Source organism: Corvus brachyrhynchos, unplaced genomic scaffold (genome assembly GCF_000691975.1).
Source record: "Corvus brachyrhynchos isolate BGI_N302 unplaced genomic scaffold, ASM69197v1 scaffold3, whole genome shotgun sequence".
Lineage (NCBI taxonomy): Eukaryota > Metazoa > Chordata > Aves > Passeriformes > Corvidae > Corvus > Corvus brachyrhynchos.
In genome coordinates, this window is record NW_008237619.1 from 13269185 (window position 1) to 13288635 (window position 19451).

Genomic DNA, 19451 nt, shown 5'->3' on the forward strand with positions numbered 1-19451 from the left:
AGCATAAGGAATGTCTGAAAACCTCTTGGAAAATCCAGGACCGTGGCTCACAGACCCAGTGTCAGGCCAGTGAGTTAAACTGGGGGGTTGGGGGCAGGGAGAGGATGTCTGGTCAGCTCAAAACCCCATAAAGACGGAGGCCACAAAGATTAGGTGTGAATTCCAGACTCAGTGGCTTGTTAAGTAGCATCCCCAGAAAGCATGTGTCTTAAATAATTTGAAATGCAAGCAGAGGTGATAGAAAAATGCTTCCCAAACCACCTGTATGTATGTTAGAGAATATGTATGCTAGGAAATAAACACCAGGCTGCTTAGGGAGGAGGCCATGAGCAGTTCTGCTGGTGTAGATGTTAGGGGGGTCTCAGAAAGGGCTCGACAGAGCCGCTGAGACATGCCAGGTTATGCATTCCTCACAGAACACCAAAGGGAAGTGTGATAGCTCCATTTATTAAAACATACACCTAAAGGAGCAGGTAGAGACAGGCAGCACTCGCTCTGTTCACACAAGGAGCTGGACAGTCCAGAGGAGTCTCCCAGCAGAGGGGACAGCCCTGCCACGAAGCCATCAGCACCATCACACAGCAGACAAGAAAAGACCCCCTTCCAGTTCAGCACCAACTCTTCCAAACACTACTCCAAGATCCCAGTGCTGGACACCTTCACCCCGTGGGAAGGGCTGTAGGTACCAGCCTATGCAGAGCAGGGTGCAGATGTCCATCTCCACAGACAAAAGTGCCTGAGAGTGTTCTGATTTGAACCAAAATTCTCTGAATTGCTGACTTTATTCGCAGCTTAAATCATCTTCATTCTGCATTTGTACTTTATTTCAGTGGGTTTACTGTCATTGGCTGAGAACTATGCGAATGTGCTGATAAATATAGACTTTACATTAAAATTGGCACTCTTTTTAACTAGGTAGATATGTTAATCTATTCACATTTGTACAAGCACCGCACAGTTATAACGTGCATTAATTCAAATACTTAATTTACATTTTATTTTGTTAGGAAATAGTGAATGAAGCATTTTTTACTTGACATTTAGAAAATGGAATATTTAATTGATTGCAAAAACAGCATTTAAAAGTGGTTTCTTGAATTATTAATACAACCTAAAATGGAGTGGATACATAAAGCCTGCTTGAACAAACTGCTGTAGTCCTTTTAGGCAGGTTTGTTTCACGCAAGAACAACCTGATCCAACCACACTTTTATCCCTACTGTGAGCAGGGGCTTGGACTGCAAAGCTCCAGAGAGGCTTCTTCCCACCTCAATCTTTCTGTGGTGAGTAAATGGGTTCTTCCAATGACTGCATCATTCAGGCTTTTGGAACGAGGAAATCTCAGGGTCTCACACTTCTTTTTCTTGCTTGCTGTCAATGTGTAAAAAATAATTCCTTTCCTACTCCCAGATGGGGTTTCAGTTTTGAATGAGTTGTTTCTTCAATGGCAGCAACCCAGCCCACTGCAATGAAATGGCACACCCGCAAAAACAGACCCAAGTGGACACCTTGCTGAACATTTCTTTCACACCAAGATGTAGGAGTTTAGTGTTTGTCACAGCTTTGCCTGTCCTTAAGGCTTGGGCACAAACGTGGTTTTTTTTAAAAACTAACACTCTTAGTTTCTTTTATGTATTCAGAAAAATAAACATAAATTAGCATAAATTAATCAAGATGTTTGACTATTTTTATAAATGAAATTCATTTTATTCGATAAAAACAGCTATATTTCTTCTGATACTGTAACTGCTAGGAAGCAGAGTTGGATAAACTTCTTTCAGTTTTCTTTGGGAAGAAAGGTAGGACATTTTGTCTCCTTCTATTAGTCTTTAACTCTTTCAGTACTGCAGTCTCCCTTGCCTACTGCCAGACCCTTAGAGCAGATGTTGCCACTCAGGCTGTCAATGTCTTGACAAGTTTGTCCTCCTTGTTCACGTGGCAGGGAGAAAGTAGAGCTGTGGTTGATTACAAAAAGCACAACGGCTCCAAACTGTCAAACCAGCCAGGTCTGGGAGGACATGGGCTTATTTTCAGTCCCTATGAGCAAGTTGTCTCTTGGGAATGTCTTCCACTGCCAACTTGAGACTTGTGGACCGATTTGGCCAACATTTGAATTGAATATACATGACGGTGAGAGAGTGTCCACCACACGGCTCTGAGTGGTGGTTAGGTAAGTCACACCTTAAGAGTGCTTAAAGAAAGGCTGGGTGTTGCTGAGCTGCGGGGTGAGTTTATTCAAAAGCAGGAGAGGAAGGTGGTGCCACTGGTGGAAGGTGACAGTCGTGGCTGGGGTGGTTTCCATGCACATTATGCAGTGGAAATGGTGGTGGCAGAGCCTGAGGGGTGGGGGCCTGGTGAGCACATCTGCTTGCTGGAAAGGGGAATACTTTGTGGACATCCTCGTCAGCACATTTGCCCAGCTACCCAGGAATGATGGCTGCAGATGGGGCAATCAAACTGGGCAAGATAAACCGGTCACTTGTGTGCATGACCAATTATTATTAATAAATGGGCTTAACAAGGCTGGAAAATTCTTCCCTCTTGTCATGCTGTATGGCTCCAGCCTCCTAAAACTCAGACTTGGCTTCACTCATCAACTAGGATATTTCCAATCACTCTAAAAGGGCAATTTCTCCAGCACCATTTTAGAAAGTGTTTATGTTGCACTGACAGCTGTTCCAGGAAATCTGCAAGCTAGCCAGTTCTGTAATGGAGTTCATGATTACTTAAACTGAGTGTATCCCTGCTTTAAGCACTTCAATTCTAGGAGAAGTAAACTTCTCAGATCCCATTACCACTACAGCGATCCAGGTAACTATTAACAAGGATCGTAAAAAAAATTCAAGTAATTTTTGACTGATCTTTTTTTGCTACTTCCTGTCAAACTGATTTTATTTTGTTGACCTGGATTTCTTGCTTGATTTAGAGAGAAGCTATTTACTTCCCCGCTGTTCCAGTATTTCACATCTGGACTGTTGTGGCAGCCTTCTTGCCATCATTAAGGACCAGAACAGAGCTGGCTCTTTTCCAGCCTTGTAGGTTTTCCCAAGCAGTCCAGAGTCTGACAGAGATCAGCCCACAGATGCCTCCGGGTGGCTTTCACATGATGACAAACACTGTTTATTAAGGACCGATGATCAAAAAAGTCTTTGCCCCAAGAGGTGCCACTTAAAACCCTTCTTTACTGTTTGCCTAGGAAGCACACCATCCCCATATGACACCAGCACCAACACAGAATAAATATTTACAGAACACTTTCCCTCCTCTCATTACAAACAATTCTGCTATCTGCAGTCAGTAATGGACAAGTGCCATGTTCAATTATATCAAAAACAAAAGGCATTCTAAAAAAAGCTGCTCATGTTTCCAGCCTTGTCACTTTCAGGCTTTGTTCCCACTGGCTTCATTTTTGTACTTTGTATTTTCTAGCTTCTACTGGTTCTTTTCCTCCTCTGGTGATTAAATACTGCACAGCTATTGCCCTTATTTCCTCTCTTCCAAGGTTAGCTTTTAATGTGCTTTCATTTGCATTTATACTTGCAAGCCATTTAAAAATGCCTAGGTTTTATCCAAATTTCGGTCTAAATTGTCTCATCATGTAAGTTAGAGCATTCCCTCAGTGGCAGCAGAAGTCCCTGGAATGCTCCTTGCTACTGGCTAGTGCTTTGAGCACCTCTCTAGCCCACAGTTCCTAGAGAGCTTGCTGCTAATGCTGGCCATTACAATCCCCTGTCCTATCCCATCGAAACCAAGCTGCTTGGAGCAGTGTTCGCATCCTTCATCCCCCTTGCACTCTGCCCAAAGCCCATTCTCAAGTTCAGGCCACATCCCCCATTTCTTCTGTCAGTTGTGCGCCAGCTGATGTCTGAGTAACCCCCAGCTGAAGAGATCAGTTCTCCTCCCACAGCCTGCTCACCCACTGGATCACAGCAGTGTCTTCCTGTTATTAAAACCACACCAGAGACACAGCCAACATCTTCCAGAATTTACTTCACCTCTGCTTAAGAAGGGAAGCCCCAGGAAGTGGTGTAATACAATCTAGGGATCGAGATCCAGACTTATGGCAGGGGGACCACAAACCATATGAGCCAACAGCCTGCAGAAGAACTCATCCTTTTTTCTGCGCAGAATGAACAGAAAAACAGAATTAACACCCCTTCTTGAGGCAAAAGCGAAGACTGACTCAGTGCTAACTCACTTGAAAACAACGTCAGCTTCTGAGCTGATGGCTGCCAGGGTCCCTGTGCAGTGACAAGGCGGGAGTAGTGATCTTCACCGACACTGTCCTCTGAACCCGAGCAGAGCTTTGGCTTCATGACTAAACGAGCAAAATCCTCCATGGATCCTCATACTGGTTATCTGTGTGAGGAAAACGTTTCATGTTTCAGGTGAAGAGCTTAAACCCTCCTGATGAGCAGACCACAAGCAGGAAGCAGACTTGGTTTGTCAGCCTACAGGCTGTGCCAATGGAATTGATAAAGGGAAGCTTCAGTATGGGCCATCTCCTCACAATTACCTACAGACACTACAGACCTTCGGACCGCAGATCTCCAGAAATTGTTTCGGAGCCTAACGTTATGTTAGTAACAGCAGCCAGAGTTTCTGGCAACAAGCTGATTGTGACCTACTGGGAAGCAAGCTATCAAGAAGTCTGGAAAACCTATCCACTTTCTTGGAGACACATGGTTTGTCCTGATGGTTTATTTTCTCAGCTGCGCTGCCCAACAGACAGTGAGGGCTGGCCTTTGCAACCCCCACCCCTCCTCATTTAAGAGAAGGCAACTGATGAAGTAAATGATCAAACAATAACGTGAATAAATGTTCACCTTCTTGTGAGGGCACGACTGAAGGGGCAGGCATTTTTCACAGCCACCAGAAAGCTGAGTAGCTTTTTGCAAGTACATTAGGTACATTTTCAAGCCTGACTTATGCAGAATGTCACTTCTTAGTGCTGCTCAGGATTGCTACATGAAACAGCTGCACCACATTCACCATTTACAATAAAAGCAGAGCTAAGAGAGAAAGAAAAACTAGAGAGACCAATTGCCACAGTTTATTTTAGAGGTGACACCAAGGCAAACAGAGTATTTGTTTCAATTCATTTTATTTAATTCTGTATTATACAAGTGGGATCTGAATTCCCAAACTTCCCACCATCGACATAATGGAGAAGCACCACTACACAAGAGGAAGGCAGAATTTTGAAGCCGGAAGACAGACTGGACCGAGCTGTTTCTCCCCACGTGGTCAGAAATTCTTCCTCCTTCACACAGTGTGCTTCCCAGACCAGCAGGTTTACCCCAGGAATAAGAGAGACAAAGCTAGCTCTAAACGCTCCCTCTGCCTCCTCCTCTCCCCAAAAAAAGAGGCTGCTCAATGCCAGCAGTGGAATGGTTAAAGACAGGGAGCACATCAGGTTTTCAGTCTCTCAACCAGCCCACTAGATTAAGAAGTAGCCTGGTTACTCCCTCTCTCCTGAAAAAGATCCAGGAAAATGAATGACCTAAAATGCTGAAGACTTACCTCCTTTCCTTCCCCCATCCCATAGCCTTGCTCTCTAAGCAGAGAGTAGGCAATGAACTCTGAGGAGGCTGAAGGAAAGCCAAGGAAAATCAGGGGCTACCTGAATCCCTGGGAATCTGGTGGCTACCCTGGTGCCCTCATTCATTCCCTTTGAGGTTCAGAGACCTGTTTGGAATAGTACACAGAGAGGGCCTCCCTTAAGGACTCAGAAGCAACCAGGGATACAGAACACACAGGAACCACCGTGAGGGTACACACCATTCCAGGGATGGCCCAAACCACAAACAGGGCAAGACTTCCCCTCAGCCAAGGCCCCAAGGGCTGGGGGAACTGGCACGAGGCCCTGGCAGGGGGAAGAGAGCTCCTGCAGCAGTACTGAGGTCTCATGTGAATTTACTTCTTCTTCCTCTCCTGGGAACAGCGAGGGCAGAACCTGTTAGAAAGGGAAGTACAAAGCCAACATTGAGGGCATGACGTGAACCTCAAGTACATGGTCCCAGAAGACCTTTTCCAAAGTCCCTGACAAAGCCTTAATTCAAATTTTCCTTTTAATGATATCTTCTAAGCGTGTATATACAGTACTTTTTCTCCTGCCACCTAGGACCTCCCCTTTCCAAAGGCCAATGGGCCCCCCAGGCTGTTTCACTCACCATTTTCCTCTTGGTTTTGTTGTCAGACCCACACAGGCAAAATGAAACCATTCAATGGAACACTGTTGGGATGAAGAGCAGCCAGTTAAAGAGCAGTTTTCTCTTGAAATTGTTGCTTTTGGGCTACGAGAGTTTCCCAGCATTTGATCACAAACTCCTAAAACCCTAGCAGTGATCAAGGATTGAATACTCACATCCACCCTACACACTGTTAGCAAGGAGAGAACTCCCCTTCTCCCTTGCTAGGTTCAGGGACAAGAAAACATTTTAAGGAAAACCCTGAAGAAAGAGGCACTTCAGAGGTCATGGCCAACCACACCTCTGCCCTTCCCAACTACCTGAGGTAAGCCCTCTCCTTGTCACTGCTTGCTGTATCAGGCCCCACCCAAGCAGGACAAGATTTTCCATGCAAGACTCATCTCTACTCCATTCCCTCCCCTTTCCACCAAGTGCAGGCTCTTACATCTGGGTTGTCACAGCCAATCATCTCCCCATAGGAGACCTGGTGGCAGAGGCAGTAAGTGGGTTCATTGGGATCCACGGGCATATCCAGTACATCCGAGGGGTGCACATTTCCAAAAGTGACTGAAGGCATCCCATACTCTGTGCTACTGCAGGACAGGAATAAAGTAGGTCAGCAAAGTAACAGGCTTTGAGTCCCTTCCTGTGTCCCCAGACAGTGCCTTTGTTTGCCAGAGACAGATACTTCTCTTATTTAAGTACATACACCCAACTCCAATGGAGTGACCTGCTTTCCCCTTCAACCCACACTCCCCTGAAAGAATAAAAGTTTCCTTCCTCTTGCTTCCCAAGAAGGGACAGAGGGACACACTGTTCCAGTCTGGGGATCAGCTATCCTTCTCAGGGCTAGGCCTGACTTGGTCTGCTTTCTAGTGCTGCTTCTCATTCCCTCAAGTCCCTTGAACACTTACGTGCGGACGAGCTTCAATTTCTTTTGGGCAGTTTTTGGTGCTTCCTCATCAGAGTTCTTCCCTTTAGAGCGAGCGCGGGCAGCTTTTTTCTCTTTCTGGGCTCGGCCCTCTGGGAAGAAGAGAAAATGGTGTTGCTTCTGTCACCCCACCAAAACAGACAGCTGACAGTGACAACTTCTCCAGCACTAAAATACACTCCCACTTTGGAATGTATATTGGCTTTGGGCCATGCACCCCATCTTAATTTATCTAGCAGCCTTGAATATGCTCACACAAGAAGAGCCCAGGTCACCACCTTTTTACCTGTCCTTCAGATTCCAGCGCAACAGTCTTTGATCTGCACCACTCCAGTGCCTGCCTTCATCCCCACCACTTCCATAGTCACTTGGCTGCCTCCTGAATCAATCTGCAGCCCAGTGGTGGTACTCACTCTTCTTGCCCTTGCTGGAAGAACTGTCATAGTCACTCGACTCTATCTGCTTCTCCTTCAGGTCTGCTTCAAAGCGAGCGAGGTCTGTGTCCAGCCGCCGGATGTGCTTATCAACCTGCAAAGACAGTAGTGACCAGGAGTTACCCCAGGACAGAGCCCAGGAAGGCAAAGAGAGGACAAAGAGGGGACAAAGGGGCAGGGGGCTTGCACTAAAGAGATGAGGAGCAAGAGTGGGCACGGCCTAAAAATGAGAGATCAGGGCCTTCTGAGATGGGCGGCTTTATCGGGGGTTCACACGATAAGCACGAGACACTTCCCTTCATACCATCTCGTAGGTCTGCATAGCCAGCTGAACCTTGTCGTCCCCAAATTCCTTGCACTTTCCATAGGCCTCCTGGATTTGCTTGAGAAGCCCCAGTTTTTCCTCTGAAGACAAAGTCCGTGCATTGCTGATATACTCCGTGGCCAACTTATCGATCTCTGACTTGAGGTCTGAAACAAGTGTACCATTAAATACACAAACACCACACACACACTACAGTGCCCTCCATGAGGAGAGACTGAATGACTGGAGCAGCTCCAGGCCTCCTCCCCTGCCTGGTGATCCCCATGATAAAAGCAAAGCCAAGCAAAGTTGGTCAAGCTACATACTCCTTGTCTTGGCAGAAAAACCATCTCTAATCCTCACCTTCTGTCCTCTGATCCAGATCTCGCATGAGCTGGAAGTTTCTCTGTAATTCAAATGGCAGGTTCTCAATACCTGCAGAGAAAGGAGAATACATGGAGAAATCAGGTTCTTGCCCACGATGCCAAGGCAGGAAAAAAGCTAACCAATAACAACAACTCCTCTGCTGCACATTAGCCTGCTTCCATTTGTTGCCAGCCCCAAAGGAGACAGGCTATAAAAAAGTGATATATTTAATGCAGAAGCATAGTTCTAGAATATATATTAGTTAGCAGAAAACTGCTGCCATGCAGAAAGGTCCACACTAAGAAAGCAGAGACCCAAAATCTGTAATGAGTGCCAGTCATTATAATATGATGTCTCCATCCAAAAACTCCACTCAGTAATGAAAAAACCAGCACAACAGCTGGCAAACAAAGCCATTTAGTTATTTCTACACAAGGATGTAAAAATTAAAGTTGATCAAATGCTAATTCACTGAAAAGTGAGTCTCTTTAATGCATCCATTTAACATATAGGGGACAGTAGACACTTTGGGCAGAGCAAAGATCAAGTCTGAGATGGGATGGGAAACAGAGACCAGTCTTAACCCCCTGTGACTCGTAATTTGTTGTGCCTTCTGCACTGTCATCTCAGTGTGGTCTGTCCAACACCTGGAAGGATGCCACACACAGGGAATAATAAACATTTGTAGGACTCTGAATGAGCAATGTGAAGTTGATAGTCAATTAATTTTCAATGCACTATGCTACTTACCCCCTAGGCATCACCAGATGCTCAACTGGCAAAGCTGATAAAAACAATTCTAATTTTTCCATGCCTGTCTAATCAAAACAAGATCTAGTGTCACCACATTAACCTGGAGTCTAAGCTTGATTACTGTCATCTTTATACCTAATGAAAAAAAATAAATCTCTCTTGCAGGTTTCAAAAAAAAGGTGGTGGGAAAAGCTCTTCACAAACACAACGTAAGCATGTCTGAGCTTCCCAAACTTGCTCTCCAGCTCACAGGGAGTGCAACTGAAGGTGTGTCTGGCCATCACCAAAGCTGTCCAACATCTCAGTCTGGGCAGCAGTCTATTTTCACTGCACGTATTTCTACAGCAATGAATGCTTTTCCACTTCCCTGAAGAGCAACCCGTTGACAGGGAAGGTTCTGTATGCAAGAGGAAGGTTTTAACAAGTTTTAACTACTACATAACAGGACGTGAAATTAATTTCTGTAAGAGGTAAAACCAACTGTGGGCCTTGCTGAGCACAGAAGTTGTTCCTTTTACTTAGTTTTTTGCCCAAACAGCATAATAATAAGTTACATACAGCATCCTTAGGAGCAGTCAAGCTGCTGCTTCAACAGATTTCTGATGCCATTTCTGATTTAGTTACCTGAGAAATGCTCAAAGAGTAGGTGTCCTTAAGTACCCAGATACATAATACACAGCACATACACATCACCTCTCTGCATTCAAGGACAGTTAACAGTGCAAATTCAGATTCTGAAAAATTACTAAGCGTCAAAATGAAGTCTGTCAGCATATCCTGAATCTGATACTTCCATGTTTGTTCAGCATGGAAGACTTCACACAAGCTTTAAGCAGCTGACTACTGGATTACATCCCTACGGTTTGAAAAAGCATCTCAGAACAGACACAGTGCTGAAAATGATTATTGCTTATAGAGGGAGCTTACAGCAGTGATGAAATCCAGCTTGTGAATCTAGGGACCATGCCTTTTTCCTTCCTGCAATCCCCAACCTCATCAACTCTAAACCTTTCAATTTATACAGCAAATGAAACATGGCTCATACTGCAGCACGCTGCTTTTAATTCCTCTCCAAAGCATCCGCTGCAGAAGACAAGACAGGTATCCTCTAGAGGAAAACAGAAGCTGTTCCTGCACTGCACACAATATGTCAAATTTATATTGAGTTTATTAATCCTGGAAGATCACAGCTTTGAAATTCTGGACTTTGTGGTTTTTAGAAAAGATTAATGTAATTTCTTTTTCTCTTCTGAAAAGGACAGATGGTAAAAGCACAAATTCCACCAGGTACTGTCAGTTTTCCCTCAGCAGGGCTAGAAACCTTTAGCTAGAGCAAGCACCTGAGCCAGCACAAAAACCAGTAGGATGCTACTCTGCGGGCAGAACAACCCCACACGAGGTTACAGTCACATTTCACAGCCACGTTCTTGCACCAGGAGAAACTCAAGCAGGAGTCTGATTCTGCTACCGAACCTGAAAGGAACTGTGCTCTAGTTTTTACAGCTGTCACTGTACAAATCTGCCACCACCAGTAATGCCAGCACATGCCCTCGTCTGGACAGCATCAGTCCTTCTCTTGCCTCTACGTGCCTGGCCTTGTCTGTTCAGCCTGTGCCCCCCAGCCCTGAGAGTCCCTCTCTCCCCAGTGCCTGCTCCCCTCAGTGTCGGCCCCTCGGCCGGGCCAGTGGCTCCCCTGCCTCATCTCCTGCCTCCAGGTGTGCAGAGCCCTCTGCTCCCAGCAGCTCTCACAGTGTGGGGAGAGCCGTCACCTTGGTCTGGCTCTGGCCGAGCAAACGCTCAGCACAGGCACCATGGGCAGATCATTTAAGCACGTCTGGGTCATGATCTGGGGCTGACGAGACAAACCCCTGTCAGTTGAATTCCTTCCCTGCTAAAACCAGCAAAATGATTTCCTAAAACCACAGCAAAATATTTCACTCTGCAAATCTATTACCGGACAAATGTTCTGCCACTGCTTCGTCAATAAACTGGGAGAAAATGAAACAAGTGACAGTACAGTGACTTTATAATCAGAACTGCTACAAAGATATTTATCTGTTCAACTGAAAGTGGAAGGGAGCTGAGCACACCATTACAAATTATGATCCAGAGAGAGTCTGGCAATAACAAAAAGCTTAACAAGATAAAGCTGCAGCTAAGCAAGTTATAACTGAGCAACAAACTATTTGTCTGGTACATAACTTAATCTAGCTATGGGGATGTTTACTACTATCTGCAGCTTAACTCCAAAGCTCTTGCATAGCCTTAAACAGAAGTGATTCTCTGCGTCACAGTATTTATCACAGGGGCCAGAACACTTGCTGAAATTGCTTGACATGTGCTGTGCTGGCTATCAGACATCACCACCCAATAAGACTCATTAAAAAAAAAAACAACCTAGATTTGAGTCTCCAATTTCCTCATTCTACCACCACACTTTTCCTCACTATTTCTAAAAACATTCATGTTATTTACGTAATTTCATTTCCTCCTGCTTTTCTCTTTTCCTCTACAATTAATTTTGCTTGTTCATCTTAGTAAGATTCACCTAAAATTATCATGACTAAATACTATCATAAAATACCCACGTAATTCTCAGATTATGAAACCGAAAATGGTGAAGAAAAAACACCCTAGAGACATCTTTGATCACTAGAGAAGAGTGATGAAACACAACAACGGACAGAAAAATAAGGAAAAGCAAGGGCCTCTTTCCACACAAATGGCACAGCAGTAAGAGAGGAAGAGGAGGATGGTGAAAATGTACAGGAAAGAAAGTGCTAGCAAGGCCAACAGCTTGACCCAAAGCATGGGCTGGCATTAACGCAACTGTGTCACACAATCCCAGAATGGGTCAGGCTGGAAAGGACCACAGAGGGTTATCCAGTCCAACCTCCCTGGTCAAGCAGGGTCATCCCAGAACACATGACACAGGATTGTGCCCAGATATTTTTGGAAGATCTCCAGTGAGAGAGACATGACAACCTCTGTGGGGAATCTCCTCTAGTGCTTGGTCACCCACAGTAAAGTTCTTCCTCATGTTCAGGTGGAACTTCCTGTGCATCAGTTTCTGCCCATTGCCTCTTGTGCTGTTGCTGGGCGCCACTGAGAAGAGTCTGGTTCCATCCTCGATACCCTCCCTGCAGATACTTACAGACATGGATGAACCCCTCTCAGACATCTCTTCTTGAGGCAGAACAGGCCCAGCTCCCTCAGCCTTTCCTCACAAGAGAGATACTCCAGTCTCCAAATCATCCTCATTCCCCTCTGCGGACATGTTCCAGGAGCTCCATGTCTCTCTTTAATGAGGAGCTCAGAACTGGACACTGCACTCCAGATGCGCCTCACCAAGGCTGAGCAGATGGACAGGATCCCTCCCTCGACCTGCTGGCAGTGCTTTTCCTAATGGACTCATTGCACAGATCCATACAGAAGCCTTGTGCAGCCCTACTGACTCCTCTCATGGTACAATTATCCTGAAAATCACTGGTGCAGGTCTCTCAGCGAGTTTTTCTCACCCCTTCCTTTTCTTACCTTGTTTTCATTTCTGATCACAAGCTAAAGTCTCTCTACCTACCTTCGTCTTTCCTTTCCTTGTATGTTATTCCTTCACTATCCCCATTCTTCTTTTGTCTTTTTTATTCTCCTCTTCCCTTCTTTCCCCCACTCATTCTTCCACAGGCATCCATAACCATGCTGTCTTCTCCCTTAAGAACCACGCTCTCTCTCTCCAAAAGTCAGAATCCAGCACCACTTCTTTTCCTCTCCAATAATTATTACTTTATTTACTTCTTTTTAGAAACACACGTGGGATGTCAGGTGCAGGCAACTGTTATTTAAACTTCAGCTACTTAACTCAGATGTTAACTGTGACATACAGACACAGAGAGCAAGCCTACACAGCCTGATAACTTCCATTGTGCTTCAATCCTCTGCAGCACGTCTGTACTGTGCCAAACAATGGATTTGTGCTGTCCAAAGTCCTAAAAACAGATCAATAGCACCAAGGACCATCCAAACAGACAGTGCCTTTCCCAAGACATCCGTTCATCCACCATGTTTAGACGCATTTTTAAATTTTATTAAAAAATGGGAAAATACATTTTAAAACGTAGCCACGGTTGCTTTATTGAACAGCTTAGATTTCAGCAAACACTTTAGACACCACATTGCTGAAGACAATTAAAAAATTCCTGCTCGTGCCACAATGAGAAGGTAAGTTCTTTGCCCCCCAAGACAGCAAACTGGCTGGGATCTTGCTGGGGAAGCACATCGGACTTTTCGGTACTCCGCGATTCTCATAATTTTGTAGCACTTGAAGTATATCGCAGGACAACTGGCTAGCAGCAATCTTCAGGAGCTTCCTTGCTCCCTCATTAGGGGGCAGGGTGTTTTATATCCCTCCTTTCAGAGTGTTTCACCCTTTTAAACTACTGCTTCTACTCTGTCCTGCGTTCCCAAGTAACCAATCACCTTCCTACGCAGTTTATTCAAATGGTGCTTGAGCACAATGTATCCTTTTCCCTCTTTTCAGAGATGGCTCAGCCCTGCTGCAATAAAAAATTCTAACCTGTACCATTATCCTCACAACACTTTGGTAAGGGATAATCCTACCTACAGTTTTACAAAGAGGGTGCTCAGGTGCATGGCAGATTCATTTAGCCACAGCCACCCAGGAATTCTGTGGCCATATCATATATCCCAAGCTTTGGGCCAATGTGCTGCACACCAGTCCACCCAAGCACATCTACTTCAGGCATTGTCCAAAGAAATGGGCATCAGTCAGCAGTGACAGTCAATGTCAGTGACAGTCAGCCATAGAACCCCAATACTCCCCGCAAAGTGTGGGCCCTTTTCTCAAGGAGGGAGGGCTCTTTTTGTTGTTTTCTTATTACAGTAGCTCAATGCTACAGCATCCACAGCCAGGATAGCAGGCAATGTTGTTAAGTCTCAGCAAAGGCATCTTTATTGTTAAAGATCAACCTTGATTCAGAAGCTTGGAGGACTTGGAAGACTGACACAGTAGATGAGACTAGCAACACTCCTGGCATTTCCAGCCTGCCACAGACCTCCAAAGGAAGGGAAAACCACCAAAGAGATCACAGGGCTGTTTGCCAAAACAACGACATCAGATTTGCAGTTGGGTAAGTGAAGAAATACAGAGAAAACACAGCATACTTTGCCATGTAAAGCCATCTTGTATCAGCTCCAATAAAAGTATCAGCCAACAACAAAATCAATTCTAAATGAATTGGTCATTAAATGTATCAGCTCAGCATGGGCTGCGCCAGTAGCTTCCACACAGAAACAAATGATGCCTATGAATCACCAAATTCTCTCCTCTGCACGAAATCTTTTGTAATTTTCCATAGATCATGTGTGGTGCATCACAGGTGTAACTAATCCACAGTCTCAGTAAGGTGAAAGGCATCTTTCACTACACTAAAGCAGTGACAAGTATAGAAACCATTTACTGAGACACTTGCATTTCTGAAGAATGATGTGAGAAACCGGAGAGGCAGGGACAAGGGGGTATGGCTGCACGCTACACTGGGGAGGGGATAAGAATAATGAAGGTAGGGAAGGTGAGAGATAAAAGAACTGCTGGGGAATTTGGAACACTGCCAGGTCTGGGAAGGAATCAAGGGCTCGCCTACAGCAATTTCCGACATCACACCCATGTCCTCTAAGAGCATTAAGATGATGATACCCATCGCACCCCCATGTGATGAAGCCACACAGAGGGAAATCCAGGCAGATGTAGCTATTCCAAAAGAATAATCCCATTTTACTGGGCTAGCTAATGTTATCGAAGAACGAAACGACATTCCCACGTCGGTTGTAGGAGAAAGTAGATGACTTCCATGAGGGCATGTGCTGCTTCTGTTGCTCTGTGCTTATGCTGGCTTAAGTTTTCTAGCAGTGACAAGCCCTGAACTGGTGCATCTCTACGTGCCTACTGATACATGCAAATAGAAGGAGCAAAGGAAACTCGATGCCTCCCTAACCAGTGTAAAAAAGGGGGAAACCCCAAGGTTTTAACATTGATTACATAGAACCACGTTAACTTACCAGCTGAGCTCTCTTCATCTAAGCCTGTTGTCTCCATCACCCTCGGCACTGAGGCAGATATGTCCTAGTGCCTGCTCCTGGAACAGGTCCTGACTGGTGGCCTCCAGGGCAACAGAATTAATATAATGCAGCCATCTGAGCAGCCAGGCCTGTGACATCTTTTTGCCTCTCAAGCTCACCAAGGTTACCTGCTACTCCTGCTGCTCATGACTCTCCCAAGTGTTTAGGTCTAATTTAGATGAAATGCTGGCTTTAGTTCCTCAGGGTTTTGAGGTGAGGGAAGATGGAAACAGTTCTTGTTGTTGAGGAGAAATACATGCCTTGGTATGTTGCCATAAAAAATGATTAATGTGCTGTCACTAAGTACACTTAGTTTATTCTGGCACCCATGAGGTGGGTAAACAGGGAAGCACTGATGGTAGAAAACACAGGTGGTTGCACAGCAGTTCCCTCTACTGTAAAGACAATCCCTACCCTCATGGCACACTCACATATAGACAGAGACTTGATTTGGGACTGTTTTCTGAGTATGTGTGCTTAGACGATGGCTTTCACAAAGGAGCTCTACAGTCCTCTTGAAACTTCCAAACATGAAGAAAACTCAGGGTTTGCATCTCACCTTCTGGAAAACCTGTGTGAATCACACGATCCCTTTCTCCCCTTCAAAGTCTCCACAACAGTATTTCTAACCCCGTACAAGAGGCAACACTGAGCAAAGCACACTAACTCAATTTCAAGCAAGTGCAAACTCTTCTCAGGAGTCTTTATGCACATTCCATCTTTTACTCCCAAAACACTGTTTTCTTCCTTCTTCTTCCGCCTCCATTCCTTTCTACATCTCTTAACTCCTTTGCACCCATAGGCTTTCCCTCACTAAAGCTGCACTGCGTTACTGCTAGAGGGAAAGCACTTTTTTATCTCGCTTTCTCCCCTCAGAACCAGGCATAAAATGGTTTAGAAACTAGAAGGAGGACAATATTTGAAGAGATGGAAATCTTTTTATGCTTAAATTCAGCCACTGGAGAAAAGCACTCAGGAAGAAGAGAAGTGGAACAAGACACATTCCTTGTCTCCCATTCCCTGAATCCTTTGGCTCGGTGTAGTCATTGAAGAGACAGCTTCAGTGTAGGATGAAGGAATGAAGGTGATCAGAGTAGACAAGACATGGAGTTTCTCTGTCAGGATGCTCAGCACAGAAGGAATGTGCATATTTTTCTGCTGCAAAAACATCTGCCAAGAACATAACACATTTCAGACAGATCTGCTTTGTAATTAACAGCTTAAAGCCACGGAAAGGGCATGCCTAATCCCAGGTCTAAACCCAGTTTCAAATTACAGCAAGGACTTGAAAGCTGTTGAAATGCCAGACCTAAGAAGCTTCCAGACACCTTTTACTAAGAGAACAGCTCTTAACTTCACTATTCCACAAAAAGAAAATGGAAAAGAACTTTAGATGTCTAAAGTAGAGGACTCAAAATATTTGAATTGAAGCAACTGGGGCTGTATGCCTAGCTTTGTCAGACTGCTCATGCATTTTAACATACAGGTTTTAATTACCTAATCACAGGATGCTTCATCCAAGGTGTTTCTCATTCCCAGTGACTGAGCACTGATTCAAAGTTTTATTTTATTCTCTTTGCTCAATACAGAGTCACATGCTCAGACCCAGAGCTCCATCTGAAAACTGACTTTGTAGTCAGCTTTTCAAGGTGTTCACTATTGTGACGCTAAAATGTTTTCACAGTGCTGCAGTGGAGTGGCCCATTTCCCTCACCAACAGAATGGAAGCCAAGAGATTTACAGAGGCCAAGAGATTAAAGCCAAGAAGACCAGCTAATTACAAACTTGCCTCTTGAAATGTGCAAAAATGCTTCATAGCCTGACTTTTCAGAATTATCTGTTCAAGGCAGGCTTCAGCTGCAGCTATGAGCATTCTGCACATCTGCTCCTCTTGACTAAAAATTTCCACTCATAATCTGAAGGAAGCACAATCCAAGCAAGGAAAACCTGTATAAAGTGGGACTCACAACATAAATAAAAACATCAAACTCACTTTGTCAGAGTGGTATTCAACTGCTTCAAACAGGAGGCCACTCTTTTTCTTCCTACATTCTTCACTTAATTCCTTATACACCTTCCTTCATTCAAAGATATGAAGAGGTCCTACAAATAACTGCCCTCTTTCATCACAGATTCCTCATTCATTCCCTGAGCAGATCCAGACAGAAAACCATATGAAAGAGAATCCCTGCGGGAGGAAAAAACACATTCAACTGAAAACTGTGTCTGCAATAGCACTACACTACTAAAACAATTCCGTTCCAAGACACAGATGTAACTTAAGAATTAGACACTTTTTATAACAGATGACCAAAAGTTCTGGACTATTTCTTTCTATCAAATTTCAGGAAGTTTTAGGACATTGGTGAACTGCTTTAAAAAAGAACTGAATGTTTTTAAAACACTAAAATAATGGGGGGAAAAAAGGGAATTAGCAAGTAGGAAACAGAATCAAGCATTAGATTAGCATCAAGAAGAAGACTCGTGTCTAAAATCCTGTATGCATTTTCACAGAGTCAGGAGTTCAGGCAGAACTTCAGAAGAGGAGAGCAGGCTTAGAGAAGAACAAAATGGGTAATTAGAAATATATGCTATCACCTATCAGCAGCCTAACTTACTGAAGACTGTGATGGGTGCTCTTTGGCTCTAAGTATCACAATTCATATACGCTGTTCTGAAAGAAACCTAGAATAAGCACAGCAAGTGTCTTATGATTAGCTAATAACAGGAAGTAATATTGCACCAGACAAAACTGAAAAAGGCCTTAGAGATCTAAGGGTAAGCGAAAAAGGCTAAACCACCAGAATGAAGAATGTTTTGTTCTTCCTAAAATCTTTGTAACCAGATACTTTTAAGGACTTTTAGATTGTGCACATCTCTTTCTTTTTTTAAAAAAGTAAGATACCTCAACAACAACAGTGACTCTACCATATTAATATCCACCTTCAACAGGACAAGAATCTCTACAACAGTTGCAGGACCACAAATCTCAGCTGAAAGAGGAGAGTTGGTCATTTCCTCTGCATGCCTGTACTTGAGAGGAAGAGGAGTTCCCAGGGGGTTGGCTGATTTTAAATGACTGTGATGACATGATCCAGAAGTGTTTGACTTTGGCAGGAGCATTCTCCAGCCATCAACCTTCCCTTCTCTCCAACTGGGTACCTACCACACCTCTCCACCCTCAGTGCTGCATCCTGCTCATCTCTGCCTACTGACTGCAGATCCCAGTCTTTGCTCTTTATCTTTGCTCTGCAGCTCTTACCCAAAATACACCTCTGCCCTCCCAGGAGGAAAACCCTGCATCCTCCCTATGCACTTACTCCCTATCCATCTGCTTTTATCTCCTCTTTCCCAGCCCTTGTCCTCCCAACTGAGGAGCCTCAGTCAACTGCAGTTCTTCTACAACGGAATGAGAACCGCACAGGAACATAAATCTTTGCTCCTCTCCAACAACCTGCCTCCTCATCCAGCTCTTCTTCCTGGCTTTTGCATCCTCCTTCCTTACAGCTCCTAGATCCTGTTCAACTGCAGCTTCTTTTCAGCTTTCACTGACATTTATTATGGTTCTTGAACATTCTCACACATTTTCTTTCCTAATGACAAAAGGGAGCACTGAAGACACAAGGAACGAGACCCCCTGTGTCCATATCAACACCTTATCACTTCTGTGCTGGAAAAAATCCAGTGCAGCAAGATTTCTGAAGAGCCAAACTCCATTTCTTGTATGCATATGCAGACAGTGAGAGATTTAACTGGCTGGGTACAGTGAAGCAGAAGACACATTACCAGAACTACCCAGCTTTAAACACACCACCCCACGAACATACTTCTCCTTCTCTAGTGCCAATACCAGACCAGCAGGAAAACATGAGAACAGCATTCCCCAAAGAACAGGTTATTGAATCTTAACTCATTAGTCCATTCATTGAGAAACAACTCTTCTGATGGATCTGCTTGGCTATTTTAAGAACATGTGGGTAAAAGATGCACTGAAAGTCTCATCCCCAAAGGACAGAGTTTGACGAAGTTTTAAGCACCTTAAGGCAGGATGGTAAAATAGGAGGTACCATTGGAGGGCTCCGATAACGTTACCAACTCCATTAGCATTTACAGAGCTCCTCTTTGGCCAAAACCGCAGGGCTGCATTTGTAAACTAACAGCGTAGAAAACTATCATAACTGCCCCCCCCTTCCAGATCCTAAAGTTATCTCTGGCTCGATGTCTGTCCCGGGAAACCACTGACAGCCAAGCTCCCGCTCCCGAGAGGCGGCTGAAGCAGCACCGGGCTCCTTTCTCCTGGGACAAACCAGTCACGGGGCCGCGGTGTCAGGGCTCCTGCA

General features: G+C 44.6%; 1 protein-coding gene across 2 annotated transcripts; it reads right to left on the minus strand.

Annotated features, from left to right (window-relative positions):
• Nucleotides 1–5038: 5038 nt before the first annotated feature.
• ING4 (inhibitor of growth family member 4) lies at nucleotides 5039–16797 on the minus strand. 2 transcript variants are annotated; one of them, XR_001861272.1, is made up of 10 exons: nucleotides 16794–16797; nucleotides 14602–14609; nucleotides 8224–8295; nucleotides 7861–8027; nucleotides 7536–7650; nucleotides 7106–7214; nucleotides 6637–6784; nucleotides 6174–6235; nucleotides 5782–5956; nucleotides 5086–5688 (listed from the first exon to the last, which is right to left on the minus strand). XR_001861272.1 is itself a non-coding variant. In XM_017732006.1 (9 exons), exons 3-9 carry the CDS (start codon nucleotides 8249–8251, stop codon nucleotides 5917–5919), a joined length of 669 nt encoding a protein of 222 aa, XP_017587495.1. In that variant the 5' UTR covers nucleotides 8252–8295; nucleotides 14602–14609; nucleotides 16794–16797; the 3' UTR covers nucleotides 5039–5916. The 2 variants fall into 2 exon arrangements, 1 of the variants encoding a protein (XP_017587495.1); XM_017732006.1 differs by having other exon boundaries at nucleotides 5039–5956.
• Nucleotides 16798–19451: the final 2654 nt, after the last annotated feature.